Consider the following 12,520-nt stretch of genomic DNA (forward strand, 5'->3'; position numbering starts at 1 on the left):
GCCCGCCAACTAAGTGCCAAACTACCACACCAAACACACAGGATAATCATAGATGTTAAGCACAGACCAGCAAAGACAAAGGGGTAAACAAAACCCGCTAACCCAACTCTAAAACCTCAAATTTCCATATACGCTTCCCATACAGAAACTCCCACAACCACATCTCTGCACATCAAAACGCACGCAGTTCTCCATACTACAACAGACCAACGACACATAACTCCTCACAACCACACATGGGAAGTCGAACTGACCCGAAAACTGCACTCGAGCTCATCGAACAGTGCAAACCGAACTGAAGCTGCCAACAGGAAATCACAACTGTCAATTTCCCATCCCCACTACACCCTATTAACCCACGCACTGTCCCCCCCCACCCCCCACTTTTTTCACACCCTACTTGTCAGATCCGCCAGAGCGCCTGGGGACCACTCTGGTGGTGACAGTGCGCGATACAAATACCTTTTAACATTAACATGTGAAAATCCTACTTGGAAGCAACCTTGGCTAGTATTACTGTTGTACTCCGCGTGGATTATTCACTTCAGGTCCCCCGCAAATAAAACGTGCATTTATCTCTTAATGCTAATATTTGTTTGCTTGTGATTTTTATGAGCACTTTATTAATTTGTGTGTTTCTTTAGATGACGAACCCATCTCTCCAGATGGAAAGATAATGTTTCGGAAACCTGTGAAGAGATCCTCTGATGAGCAGTATTCTGGACTGTCGACCTTCTCCAACAAGAAGAAAAAGCAGGAGGAGAGAAAAAAAAAGAGAGACTTAGAAGCTGCCGCAAACACACAAAAGCAAGTTCGGAATAGCAGCTTGCTCTCATTTGGTGATGAGGAAGACGACGATTAGTTTATGGACCTTATGTGCTTTGTCCATTTTTTTTTAACACATGCCAAGTTATGCAAAGTACATTTTGTGTTTGGCAAAACTCATAACTGTATCTGTTTGGATTTGAACATTTTTCTTCCGCTGAATGTTTCGTGCAAACAAACCCACCTGGTCTATGTTTACTTGATACTAGAGACGCCGCCCTAAATTCATTGTCACGTAATTGAGTTCACAGTCAATAATGGAGTCCTCTGTACTGATGAGCTAGTGGCTCTCCTTTGCTCACCACATAAACCAGCCTATGGTCCAAAATGTGCTGCCAAGATTCCGCCATAAGGTCCAACTCAACTTATTTTGAAGACCTGGTGCATTTGGTATATCGCCATCTTTGCAACTGGAACTCAATTTTGATTTATTGCGCATGAAACCCTAAATGGTATGGTTTCTTAACTGTCATTTTCTTTTGTCCTTTTAACATGTTCCTGTCATCTAATGTTTGCATTAAAGTTAGCTATTATTTGCGTTTTTTATTTCTCTTTAAAAGAAATGTTAAGACATGGCAGTGGTGAAACAAAAATGTCCTGCAAAGCTGGAGATTTGTGAGGAAAAAGTGTTTTACTTCCGAATTGATAAGTCGGATTTGATTGACCTATGGCACTGGTATTTTTACACATTTGCCCTTTTAATAATTTCAAATGAAACCAGAGCTCTTATTGGTGAATCGCAAATCAGTTTAACTCTCTATTAACTTGCTGGCTGCATGGTTGATAATACCACTGACATTCAATATTTGTAGAGCGTCAAAGGTCTTTGAAACAAAGCTTTTAAGACCAATTGTGACCACTGACTCGGAACTACGTGACCAAGACTAGCCCAATAATTTAGTTTCATATGGAGCAATAATAGTTGTGATCCAGTCATGCTCCTCGTCTGGCAATCCAAGCAGAGTTCCTTCCTATCCAGAACATCCTTTTTTGCTGGTGTGATAATCTTTTGTGCTTTTAGGATGTACATACAAGGCGAAAAACATGTGTGATTGCATGTATAGCCTATTTTGTGGGGATTTGGCAGGAAGTCTTGTTCCCCCTGCCCAAATCACAGGCATGCTTTTCCTTTTTTTTCTTTGTGTGTTCATTGGGCCGCGGTGCGACACAGGCTGTCAAAAGGTTAAGGAGTGCATGTGTATAATTACAGATGCTGTTTTGTTTCCAGCTGATAAAACGTTTTTGTTGTAATTGTTTATAATACCGTAATTACAACAGCCGTAATGGATTAAATGGTGTTAGTAACCCGTTCCACAGGCTATACCTGGGGGTAATGGCCTGGCAGCCCAAGTTAAAGGCCTGAGCGAAGTGAGGGCGTTTTATGAGGAAACTCGGACGTTACCCATGGTATAGCCAGCGGAACGGGTTACTAATGCCATTAGCGCCCCGGGTTACCAAAGCGGTAACCCGGGATGCTGATAGCAGGGTCTTTACTACGAATGAACAGGATGACTTACAGCGTCCCGTTCATTCGTAGAAAAAACTGTTCCAAGATGTTCGGTATGAAGATGGAAGGCGGGGCTCCTTACGGAGCCCTCTTCCATTTCCATTGCGGCTGGCAAAGTGAAACGGCGAGAAGCAGCAGCGCTGCAACCATAATCTGGAAAATCTGCTGGGTAGGGGGCTTTGAGAGATAATTATTTTTCATTTTTTTTTTTTTTTTGGTATAAGGGGAGGGTGTGGAGAAGATGGAGGTCCAGGCGGGGAGCCAGCCTGTGGGTTCCATGGACCGCGGGCTGAGATCAGCGGTTTCAGCTCACGAACCAAGGAACCCGATTGGTTGCTCCCCACTGCAGGTGCTCATAGAACAGAGCTAACCACGTCTGCCACTATCCCCATTAGACTATTACGTTTCTTTGATATCATCCTAATATTTAGCCTATAATTTTTTACCTCCTTTTCACGTAAATAATTCCCCCCCTTTTTGGTAGGATAACGTTTCTGTTCGGTCATTGTTCAGCTGCTTACCCAGTAGTTGTTGAGGTGCACTAAAGCAAAATAATTTATTCAAGCGTTTATGTGGAAGAGGCTCATAAGAGTGAGTTGAGTGAAGTAGGTGTGTGTTGCAGTGGCTTGGCTTGTTTCAAACTAACTTGGCATCCAATTTATGCTTGCATTATCCAACGTCTCCTGGAGCAATTAGCCCATGTCTATTGTACCTGTTTTACATTTGTGGTAAGGTGCAGGGATGGCATTACGAATGTCTCCTTTATTGTTCACTCTCCAGTAGTAAGTGCACAACATGAAAATACACAGTTCTTTTGAGCCAAACTAAATTATTGCCAAACGGAGGCTTGGGTCACAAAATATCATGAATTGATATGTGTAGAGAAAATGACTCCTATTTACAGGTGCAGTTTATGGAATAAGCGGAACCGTGCAAACAACACAGTGTACATAAGGTTGCTTTCTGATATAGGCATATAAAGAGGTTTGTGAACTTCTGGCAACACATACAAAAAGGGTACCATAAAGTGAAAGTGACTTGATGAAACTTGGGTGAGAAAAGGTTGTTTGGTCTCCTGAAGTCCACTATAATAAACAAGGCACACCAGCTCGGGAGAAAGATCAATTATTCGGCCACAAAGAGGCGGTATGGTAAAATACTTATATGTCCCTTCCTCTGTCCTTGTGGGCGTCCCCCCACATGGGGACGGTACTGGAACCTTTGGCAGCGAAAATGTGAGCTACCCCTAGTATAGCGTGCTGAGGTATGGCTTCTGGTGTGGGAACATCATCTGCACCGGGGTGCTAGGGGCTTTTGAATGCTGATTCCTGAGGCGCGGCCCCATACGACTACCAGCTCCCCAGCTGGGGGCTTAGAATGATCTCCGAGGTCGTGACAAGGGGGCACAATTCATCTACCAGCCTGTTGGCTGAGGGCCCTAGGCCTACCGCAGCCATCTCTGAGGTGGGCGCTTCTGCTTCAGGGTCGAGGCACAAACAGTCCCCGGCTATGTCGGACCCAGCACAGGGTTTGGGGCTTTTTCGCGCCCTCCCGCCCAGTGCATGGCACAAGACACCAAAATAGCGGACATCCACGTGGTGCAGCCTGCACGGCTGAGGCCATCTTAGATTTTCACTAGTTCTCAGGCCTGAAGAGTGGGTGACACAGAGCAGTTCCAGTCCTCTTCCTTCTAGGAGCAGTGTCGGGCCCCTTGGTCTCCGCAGGTTACATTCCTGCCTCCGAGCCGTTCGGATACCCATCCCAGGTTCCTTGGTGCTTCAATCGGGACAGAGAAGGCACAGCACAGTGGAGGGCCATGCTCCCTCTGGGGACCCGCTGTCCTGCGAGGATTTTTTTTTTGAGCGCTCCCTCCTACTCATGCGCTCTCTGCAGATGGTGGGATTCCTCAAGGAAGTGGTCCCTTAGATGGAGCCTCCAAGGCCCCCTCACTTGGGCCCTCTACCAATTCCACCAGGGGTCCTGGCACAGCAGCTTGTGGCTGCTCCGGCCCAGGCTCCCCCCTCCTCTTCTAATTCTCCTGGATCCATTGCCCGTCCCTCTGCTACCACCAACGCCCCTTCAGTCGCCTGTCAATACGCATCCGCCTCTGACTCTGCCCATGCAAGACCCGGCCGCCCCTCTGCCTGGCAAAAAGGGGGGGTGACACACAGGAAGAGGTGCCTTCCATGTCTGAAAGTGTTTCATGACAGTCTCCAAGGCCTAGCATAGTTTTTGGGGTTGCCCCATCCTGAACAGGACCCCGCCCACAAGAGTGGAGGCTGTTGGCAGAGGTCCTGTCCCTGCTCGCCACCGTCTTCTCGAACATTCCTCTACAAAAAGACGTCCTTTCTCTAGCTAAGGTCTGGGAAAAGCCTCTGGCTAACGCTCAGATGAACAAACAGCTGGACGGCTGCTTTCGGCTGCTGGATGGGGAACCAGTCCTCCTGGCGTCCCACCCTCAACCACATTCTTCTGTCGTTGCAGCAGTATCGCTGTATTCAAAGTCTTAATCTTCTGCAGCAGAAGCCACCTCCAACTATTTGTCCAAAGAGGACAAGGCCCTCGAGTCTTTCACCAAATGGTGCTACCTCAATGGCAAGCTACACCTGCGCCAGGCCAACGCTGATGTTATCCTCTCTGCGGCGAACCAGAAGCTGTGGTGGGAGACTGGGGACTTCCTGACGGACCTTCCCCTAGAGAGTCAGGCCTTTTTCAAAGCGATTGCGCAGGATCTCATGGAGTCCTCGGTCTCCCATATCGATAAGGCCAGCAGAGGCCTCTGCCTGAGAGTCGAGATGAGGCCGACAGCGTGGATGCATGCTACGAAATAAGATTTTACTTGGTTGTGCTGGGGTGGATCCTCGACCCTCCATTCGAAGGGACAGATCTGTTTCACTCATCAAAGAAGACTTCCATCCAGACCGCAAAGTACTTGTCCATCCTAATGAAGCCAGGGCAAAAGTCCTTCCCTCAGAGCCAGGGCAGGTCTGACTTCAAACCTCGCAACTTCAAGGGTTTTTGAGACTGTGGAACGGGGCAGCCAGACATATCCCCCAGTGACCACAGGAATAAGCAGCAGAAGACCTTGCAGGGTTTTTCCCCACCCCTCCCCACCCCCTTACTCCACTCTTGCCTCGGACGGCAAAAAGCAATTACCTATTAGTCAATGAACACAGCTCTCCTTTGGAGAGCTGACTTTCTGGCTCTCTTTGTATGCAGCTGGATGTGTTTTTTCACGAGTCCTTGGATTCTTTCAGTTGTCTCCACAGGCTTCACTCTTCCTTCTCCCCCCTCCTCTCCTGCACCGTTGCAGATATGGTCCCCTTCGCTGTTGCGTGAGATCCCTCTTCTTTCTTTTGGATATGCAAGCGGTGGAACCGTTGCCTCAGATAGACAGGGGTAGGATTTTTGCGGTACCCAATCGCAACCAGGCTGGCATGAGGGTGGTCCTGGACCTTTCGGTCCTCAACCTGTCTTTACCGCTCGAACGCTTCAAGATGATCCCTCTTGCCCACCTAGCGGAGTTGCTGTGCGCAGGAGACTGAATGTGTTCTTTAGACCGCATAGATGCGTACCTACACGTCACAATCTTCCAACCGCACCGGACGTAACTGCGGTTCACGATAATGTTGCACCACTTTCAATACAGAGTGCTGCAGTTCAGCCTCAATTCGGACCCTTGTGTGTTCATGAAGCTCATGAACGCGGTGGCGGGCCTCATTCGCTCGGAGGGCCACCACCTATACCCTTATCTGGATGACTGACTGGTGAGGGCCAGCTCGCCCGAGGGGCGGTTCACTCCTTCCAGTGGCTAACGGATGTTCTTCACCAGTGTGGGGGGACGGGTGGTCGGTTTCCCTCAACCAGTGGAAATCTCAGTGGAGCCCTTCCGAGGACCTGATTTTCCTTGGAGTAAGATGGGACACGGCCGTTCAGGGGGTGTTCCCCTTGGCTGACAGGCGTGTATCCCTTCAGAGGGCGATTCGTCACTTCCTGGCCTACTCGACCACCTCGGCATGGTGGTTCCAGCACCTGCTAGGACTTGTTGCTTCCTGCGTGCTCATGCTGCTGTACGCCTGTCTGAAGATGAGACGTCTCCAGCTCCCAGGCAACAGGGGGCGCAGGCGGACGGGCACCCTGTCCCTGCGCCTCTTTTGGATCTTCACTGGTGGCTCATGGACTGCAACGTGGCAGTGGGAGCCCCCTTTTCTCAGCCAAAGCCTACTCTGGTGGTGACTGATTCCTCCCTCATGGGCTGGCGGGCGAACCTGGATAGCTGCTAGATTCCTGGCGCATGGTCTAGGACGGAGGCTCTCCTGATCAATTTGCCGGAGTTTGGTGCAGTTGGTCTGGCGCTCTAGGCTTTCTTGCTTGTCATCAGGGGCAAGGCAAGTCTGGTCTGGTCAGGACAGACAATTCGACAACTCCCCCATCCTATGCATGGAAGCAGTGTCCATCTGGGAGTGGGCTCTGTCAGAAGGGATCTGGATATCTGCTGTCCATTTCCTGGGGCACATCAATGGGGAATCGGACCAGCTCAGCCGCTCAACACCTACGACACCTACGAATGGAGTTACACACCAACTTGTTCCCCCTCTTCCAGTTATGGAGGACTTATTTGCATCTCCTTTGAATTTTAAATGCCCCCCCCCCTCCCCCCTGTTGCTTCCTGGCGGGTCGAGCCGAGGATCTCTGGGGGACGCGTTCCACCTCTGCTGGCACTGCCACAGGTGCTATGCATTTCCTCCTCCATTGCTCTAACGGACCCTCCGCAAATGTCAGGCCTCGTTGGGCTGCAGCCTCATCCTGATTGCCCCACACTGGCCCTCGAGGGCCTGGTCTCAGACCTGCTCCATTCCCAGGGGCCTATCCATCTTCTTATCCCCAGCAGGGCCTTCTAGACCCGGCCAGGCTGGCTCTCTGCCTGACTACCGATCAACCGATACTTCATCCCTTGCTGTCCTCTGAAAGCAATTGGGAGATCATACAGGAGGCCGTCCACGTGCTTTCAGTACAAGAGTAAGCAGACCAGGTTTTGCCACTAGGCTCGTGGCGAGGGGCTCGACCCCCTCCTACCCCCCACTTGCTTTTTGGGCAATCGGGGGTCCATGTGGATAATTGCTGCACTTACTTGACGGCCGTTGGGGCATACAAAAACTTGCTGAATCATACCTTCTCAGTGGTTAAGGCCCACCTCAAAGGCTGGTCCAGACTGTTTCTTCCGGTTCATAGGTCTCATCCTGTCTGGGACCCGAACGTTGTGCTTGCCACCTTACAGCGCAAGCCTTTTGAGCCAATGGCGTCGGTTGACATAAGGTGGATTACGCTCAAGGTGGTCCTGCTGGTGGTGCCCACATCTTCACAGATTCAGTGAGCTGCAGACGCTGTCGTCGTGCGAACCCTTTACCACCTTCCACAATGACATGGTCATCTTGCGCACTCATCTAGACTTCTTGCACAAAGTGGTTTCACAGTTCCACTTGAACCAGGATATCTGCCTGCCCGTATTCTTCCTGAACCCTCAGTCAGAGGCAGAAAGGCCCCTGAATTGCCTGGATTTGAGGGGAGTGCTCAAGTTCTACCTCTCCCGTACATGAACTTTCTGGAAGTCGAAAGTGCTGTTTGTCACGTTCGGGGTGCGGCACCCAGGCCTCCATCGCCTGTTGGATGGTCCAAGCCATTTCAGATGCTTCCATGGCCCTAGATAACACGGCGCCCACAGGGGTTCTTGTGTACGTGGTCAGGGCCAAAGCTACAGTGGTTGCATTTCAGAGGCACGCTTCTTGGGAAGTCATCAGCAAGTTGGCTACGTGGGCCACTCTGTCCGCTTTCTGTAAGCTCTATTCCCTGGACACCAGTTCCAGGTGGGATGCAGAGTTCGGTCAGGCAGTTCTGAGGAACCTTTTGCTTCTCCATAAGCATGAGGCAGGTTGTCACAGCTCCATTTTGTCTTGTGCGGTGGTATCGCCCACAAGGATGGAGGAAAGACGTGCGAGTATTTAAAGTTACTCACTGTACTTCCTCCCTTTTCCTCCATACGCCCCCACACACCACCCCTCCCCGCCCGCCCACAGCTAGTATGCCAGAGGCTAAAATTGTCTGCATAGCCAGGTATTCAAGCATCTGATATGTCAAAAGGGGACTGAGGTGAGGCGCCGGAGGGCAGGGCTTAGGGGATGTTCCCACCAACACCTGTTTTCATTGAAGTGGCACCAGCTCTCCACCATGAAGAAGTGAGAGTGAAAAGGTGGTCTGAAATGTATTATTTTCCAAGATGGTGGAGACATGCAAGTATTCAATCCATAGGTGCTTCCATAGCAAGCAAGTCAGCAAAGGTCTAAAGAAATGTGATGGTTGCTATTTAATTATGGTGGGGCATTCGACAAAAAGAAAATTGCCTTTACTAGGAGATTGCAGGTAGATAGTTATGATTTGTGGCAACAAATATACAGCACTTGGTTTACCAAATGAAAAATTAAATCTTCACTATGGAGGGTTGCATGGTAGCCCTCTTTCAAATGAAGCCAACGTTGACCCAATTTGCTCAAGTCAAGAGCAGCCTTTAATTAAGGCCATTCCTATTTGGGACAGGTTATTTCGTGAAGTGGCCAAGTACACTCTTCTGTTTTTTGCTAACCCTCAAAAAGACGAACACAAAGTGTTTCAGGAACACGTTTTTGGCAGAACTGGGTATCGTCTGGCATGGTTCTTAGCAGTAGTCATGGTACCTTGCATACATCTTTGTTTTGGGTACATACCCTAGTATCTAATCGCAAAGATTGAGAGGATATACTTAAATACAATAGAAAAGAACTACCTCTGGCATTTTCAAAATGTTTTATTCCACTTGTTTGGTTTTTAGTCATTCTGAACCTGGGTGTTATGTAAAGTTCAACTAGTGCCAGAGCATTGGGTAAAGTGGAGGGCTATTCTTGCTTCCCTGATGCGAACAGTCAAGGAGTTAAACAGTACAAAGGTTCAGATGGTACACTGCATTGCTCATTTTTTGGTAACATTTTACTTTTGGAAATGAAATAAAATGTTTTGTAACTAGTGACAAACGTATGGGATTTGGACGAAAGTGGTAAACCACAAACTCACAATGAGTTGATCTCCTCAGCCATTCAGAACACCTCAAATTATGACAGTGGGTCATGTGACCTACACAGGTCACAGCGGATGGTGCTCAATCTTGGCTGGTTCAGGATTTCCCAGTCGGGGGTTAAATGGCAAGTCAAATGCCTGATATTTGACAAAGGCAATGAAACCAGTCATTACTTGGTGGGTGCAGATGGCATGAGAATAATTATGTACATTTAGTTCAGGTCTCAAAATTTGCACTCACTGCTAGCCTTTGGTTAGTGATAATTGACTTGGCAAGAAAGACATTTGCTGTCTATGTGAAGAACTGGAGTGGCAAGTTACTTTTTATGCTTGACCAAAATAGATCTACTTTCCAATGAAGTTTATAATTTAGTTGCCTCAATTTCTAGGATGTGTTGCGAATACCCAAAAAGCTGCGGTGCACGTCTCAAGCTCCTTTCAGAGCGTTTAAAAGAATTCATAATGATTTACATTTTGCGCCATCTCATTCAGGTCTCTTATATATTGATTTTATGCAAGCGGTGGATTTGTGTTACATAAATGGAAACTTTTTTTGTTTTGTTGTTGCAATGACAGAGAATGCAAAACAAAAGATTGTTCGTTTGTTGGGTCACATGAAGGCATGTATCGCTTGGCAACCTTTGGCAGCGCATTGGAGTTGATTATAGCATGGATGGCCATCAGAAAGGCTGATGCACATGTTGTGCCCAAGTGACAAGTGGGAAAGTATCATATATTGAACTATTTGTCCATTTGAGTTCTTTAGACTTCCTGACCATGTATTTTTCAATTTAGAGGTTTATTGGCAAAAGGCAAAGTGGGTTTTTATTTTCTGCTACAGTTTGACATTGTTTTAGGAAAATCTTGGTGGAAGAATCTTGGGAGCAAACCTATAACCATCCTGGTTGATCTTTTCACTGTTTTGGGTAATGTGGATGCAGCACTGAGTAATTGAATGTTGTATTTTCAGACATTCCAGGGGCTTTGGGTGGTGTGGTAGCCGTTTGGAATGAGCGTGTTCACATTGTGGTTGAACATGCAACACATAGTGTGTTCAGTTGGTGGCCAGACTAGGAATTTATATCGGCCAAGATGCTTTCACCCCGAGTTTGGCTAGGTCTAGAACCCTATTTGATTATACCATTTGAAATTATTCCTTGTTTTGTTCTTTAGACACAGAGTTGGTATTGTTGGCGATTGTTAGGTGAAGGTTTGGTTCCCATTGTAACTAGAAGTGTCTATAGGTTGTCTGCCATTATCCCTCAGTTTGCTTTTCATTTCCTGGTAGAGTTTTCATAAATGAATGTCTCAGGATCACTTCAAGATAGTGGCATGGAGTATTTCCAGGGATCTTAAGTTGTCCCAGGATTTTCTTAAGCTTCTGAATTTGTTATTGGGGGCCAAGGCACAGGTAAGAGTTTGGGGATAAACCGGAGATGACCGATGCATTGATGATCTGAGTAGAGTATGGGTCCCAAGTGGACACTTGACGTGGTCCACTCTTAGTAAAAACCTATTTTGAGAAGGTTTATCTTGTACAACAATGTTTACAGTTCATCAGTTTCAGTTGGAAGTAGATCCGTTTGCAGGTGTCGGGTTGTAATGTATTGATAAATAGGGTGTGTGTGAGGGGGGAAAAACCTACAGTATTTATGCACAGCTTTTTTCTTTCAATGTTCATTTGATTTTGAGGTTTCCTGGTTGGTTGGATAATGTGAACTAAGAATTTGACAGTTATAATGCTTGGTTTCCCATAGACGTTTGTTATCAGGGTTTTAGATGTGTCCAACAGGTTGTAGTTTGTTTTTATTTGTCAAGAAGCTTAACCACTATATCAACAACCTCTTAAATTCTTTCCCTGGTGATGAAACCTGGTTGTTTTGCTGGTTGAAAGCCTATACAAACAAGACTACAAATCCCAGAAAGTCAAACAGTTTGACACTGTATATTACTTTTGGAAACCTTTTTTTTATCCTTGCCTGCCTCTGCACTTTTGGGATTCAAATGTGATGGGATTTGCAGAATTTGATCTTTCCTAGTTTAAGCGTTATATAGCGCGCTGTAGTGTAGGAGAAGTGTAGAGTGCTTTCAGAATATTCATTTTTAGACGATAGGAGTTTGTTGCACTGGTTATAGCAAAGATTTGGACTTCAATAAGATTTCCCGTAGCTGGTTCGTTGAGTCATCATTTCTATTCCTAACTATTGTAGAATGCACTGTTTTCTGTGTTAAATTTTCTGTTCAATGCCTATGAGGTTTGTTGCTCGGTCTTGCTGTTCTACAGTAGAAATAAAATGTGCAAAGTATGAATCCCCTGTCCTTAATTCATGTTACGCTGACAGTTAAACTGAATTACTGTGTATTTTGGTGTAATGATCATGTTGCTCCCTGGATATCTGGAGAAAGAATTGAGAGGTGGGAGGGTCTGCATGACTGTTCGCAATTTCCTTGTTCTAAATTCCTTGGTTTTCCTTTTGTACTTGCTGATTGAGGGTGCAATGAAGGAGACACGCATTTGTTTGCCTTTTTGTGGTTGATAAACCTTTTTTCACTCCTTTCAAGTCCTCAAATAAAAGCATGCATAAACTTGTTTTGCATTTCATAATAATTAGTAACTTTGTGTTAATAAAACGTTATTTCCATGAAACATTCATGTTATGCACTGCACAATCCAGTTCTGCACTGGCATATTCTAAATTGTACCCGCCAAACAATGTTGCAATTTTGTTTCTTATGTAGCTGTTTTCAAATGTTATGACCTATTAATTTAGATTTTTTTTTTTTTAGATCAAATGACATCTTTGCAAATAAGATGCTGTATACTAGTAAATATTTGTAAAGCTTCTTTTAGGAGCATTTTGATGAAGTTGCTGTGTAATGGCAGTTTTTCTGTTGGTTATTGAACCATTTTAATATCGGCAATAAAGTAAGAAAACATTGGAATAAAAATATAATCTGTGTTTTCCATTAATGGTCTGAGGGCATTATTTTTAGTTTTCCTGAGCGCTGAATGTTTTCCCTTTGCATATTATTCTTTCCTTTCAGCGCCTTGTTTAGATGACTGAATATTATAATGGGGAGATT

General features: G+C 46.3%; 1 protein-coding gene across 1 annotated transcript in view; it reads left to right on the forward strand.

Annotated features, from left to right (window-relative positions):
• KIAA1143 (KIAA1143 ortholog) overlaps positions 1-1,358 on the forward strand; it is a 47,946-nt gene extending 46,588 nt beyond the window's left edge. The window contains exon 3 of the mRNA XM_069648270.1: positions 645-1,358. Coding sequence (XP_069504371.1) covers positions 645-862 — 218 coding nt within the window. The 3' untranslated portion in view covers positions 863-1,358. The remainder of the gene's footprint in view (positions 1-644) is intronic.
• Positions 1,359-12,520: the final 11,162 nt, after the last annotated feature.

This window comes from Ambystoma mexicanum, chromosome 2q (genome assembly GCF_040938575.1).
Source record: "Ambystoma mexicanum isolate Mex_15411 chromosome 2q, UKY_AmexF1_1, whole genome shotgun sequence".
Classification (NCBI taxonomy): Eukaryota; Metazoa; Chordata; class Amphibia; order Caudata; family Ambystomatidae; genus Ambystoma; species Ambystoma mexicanum.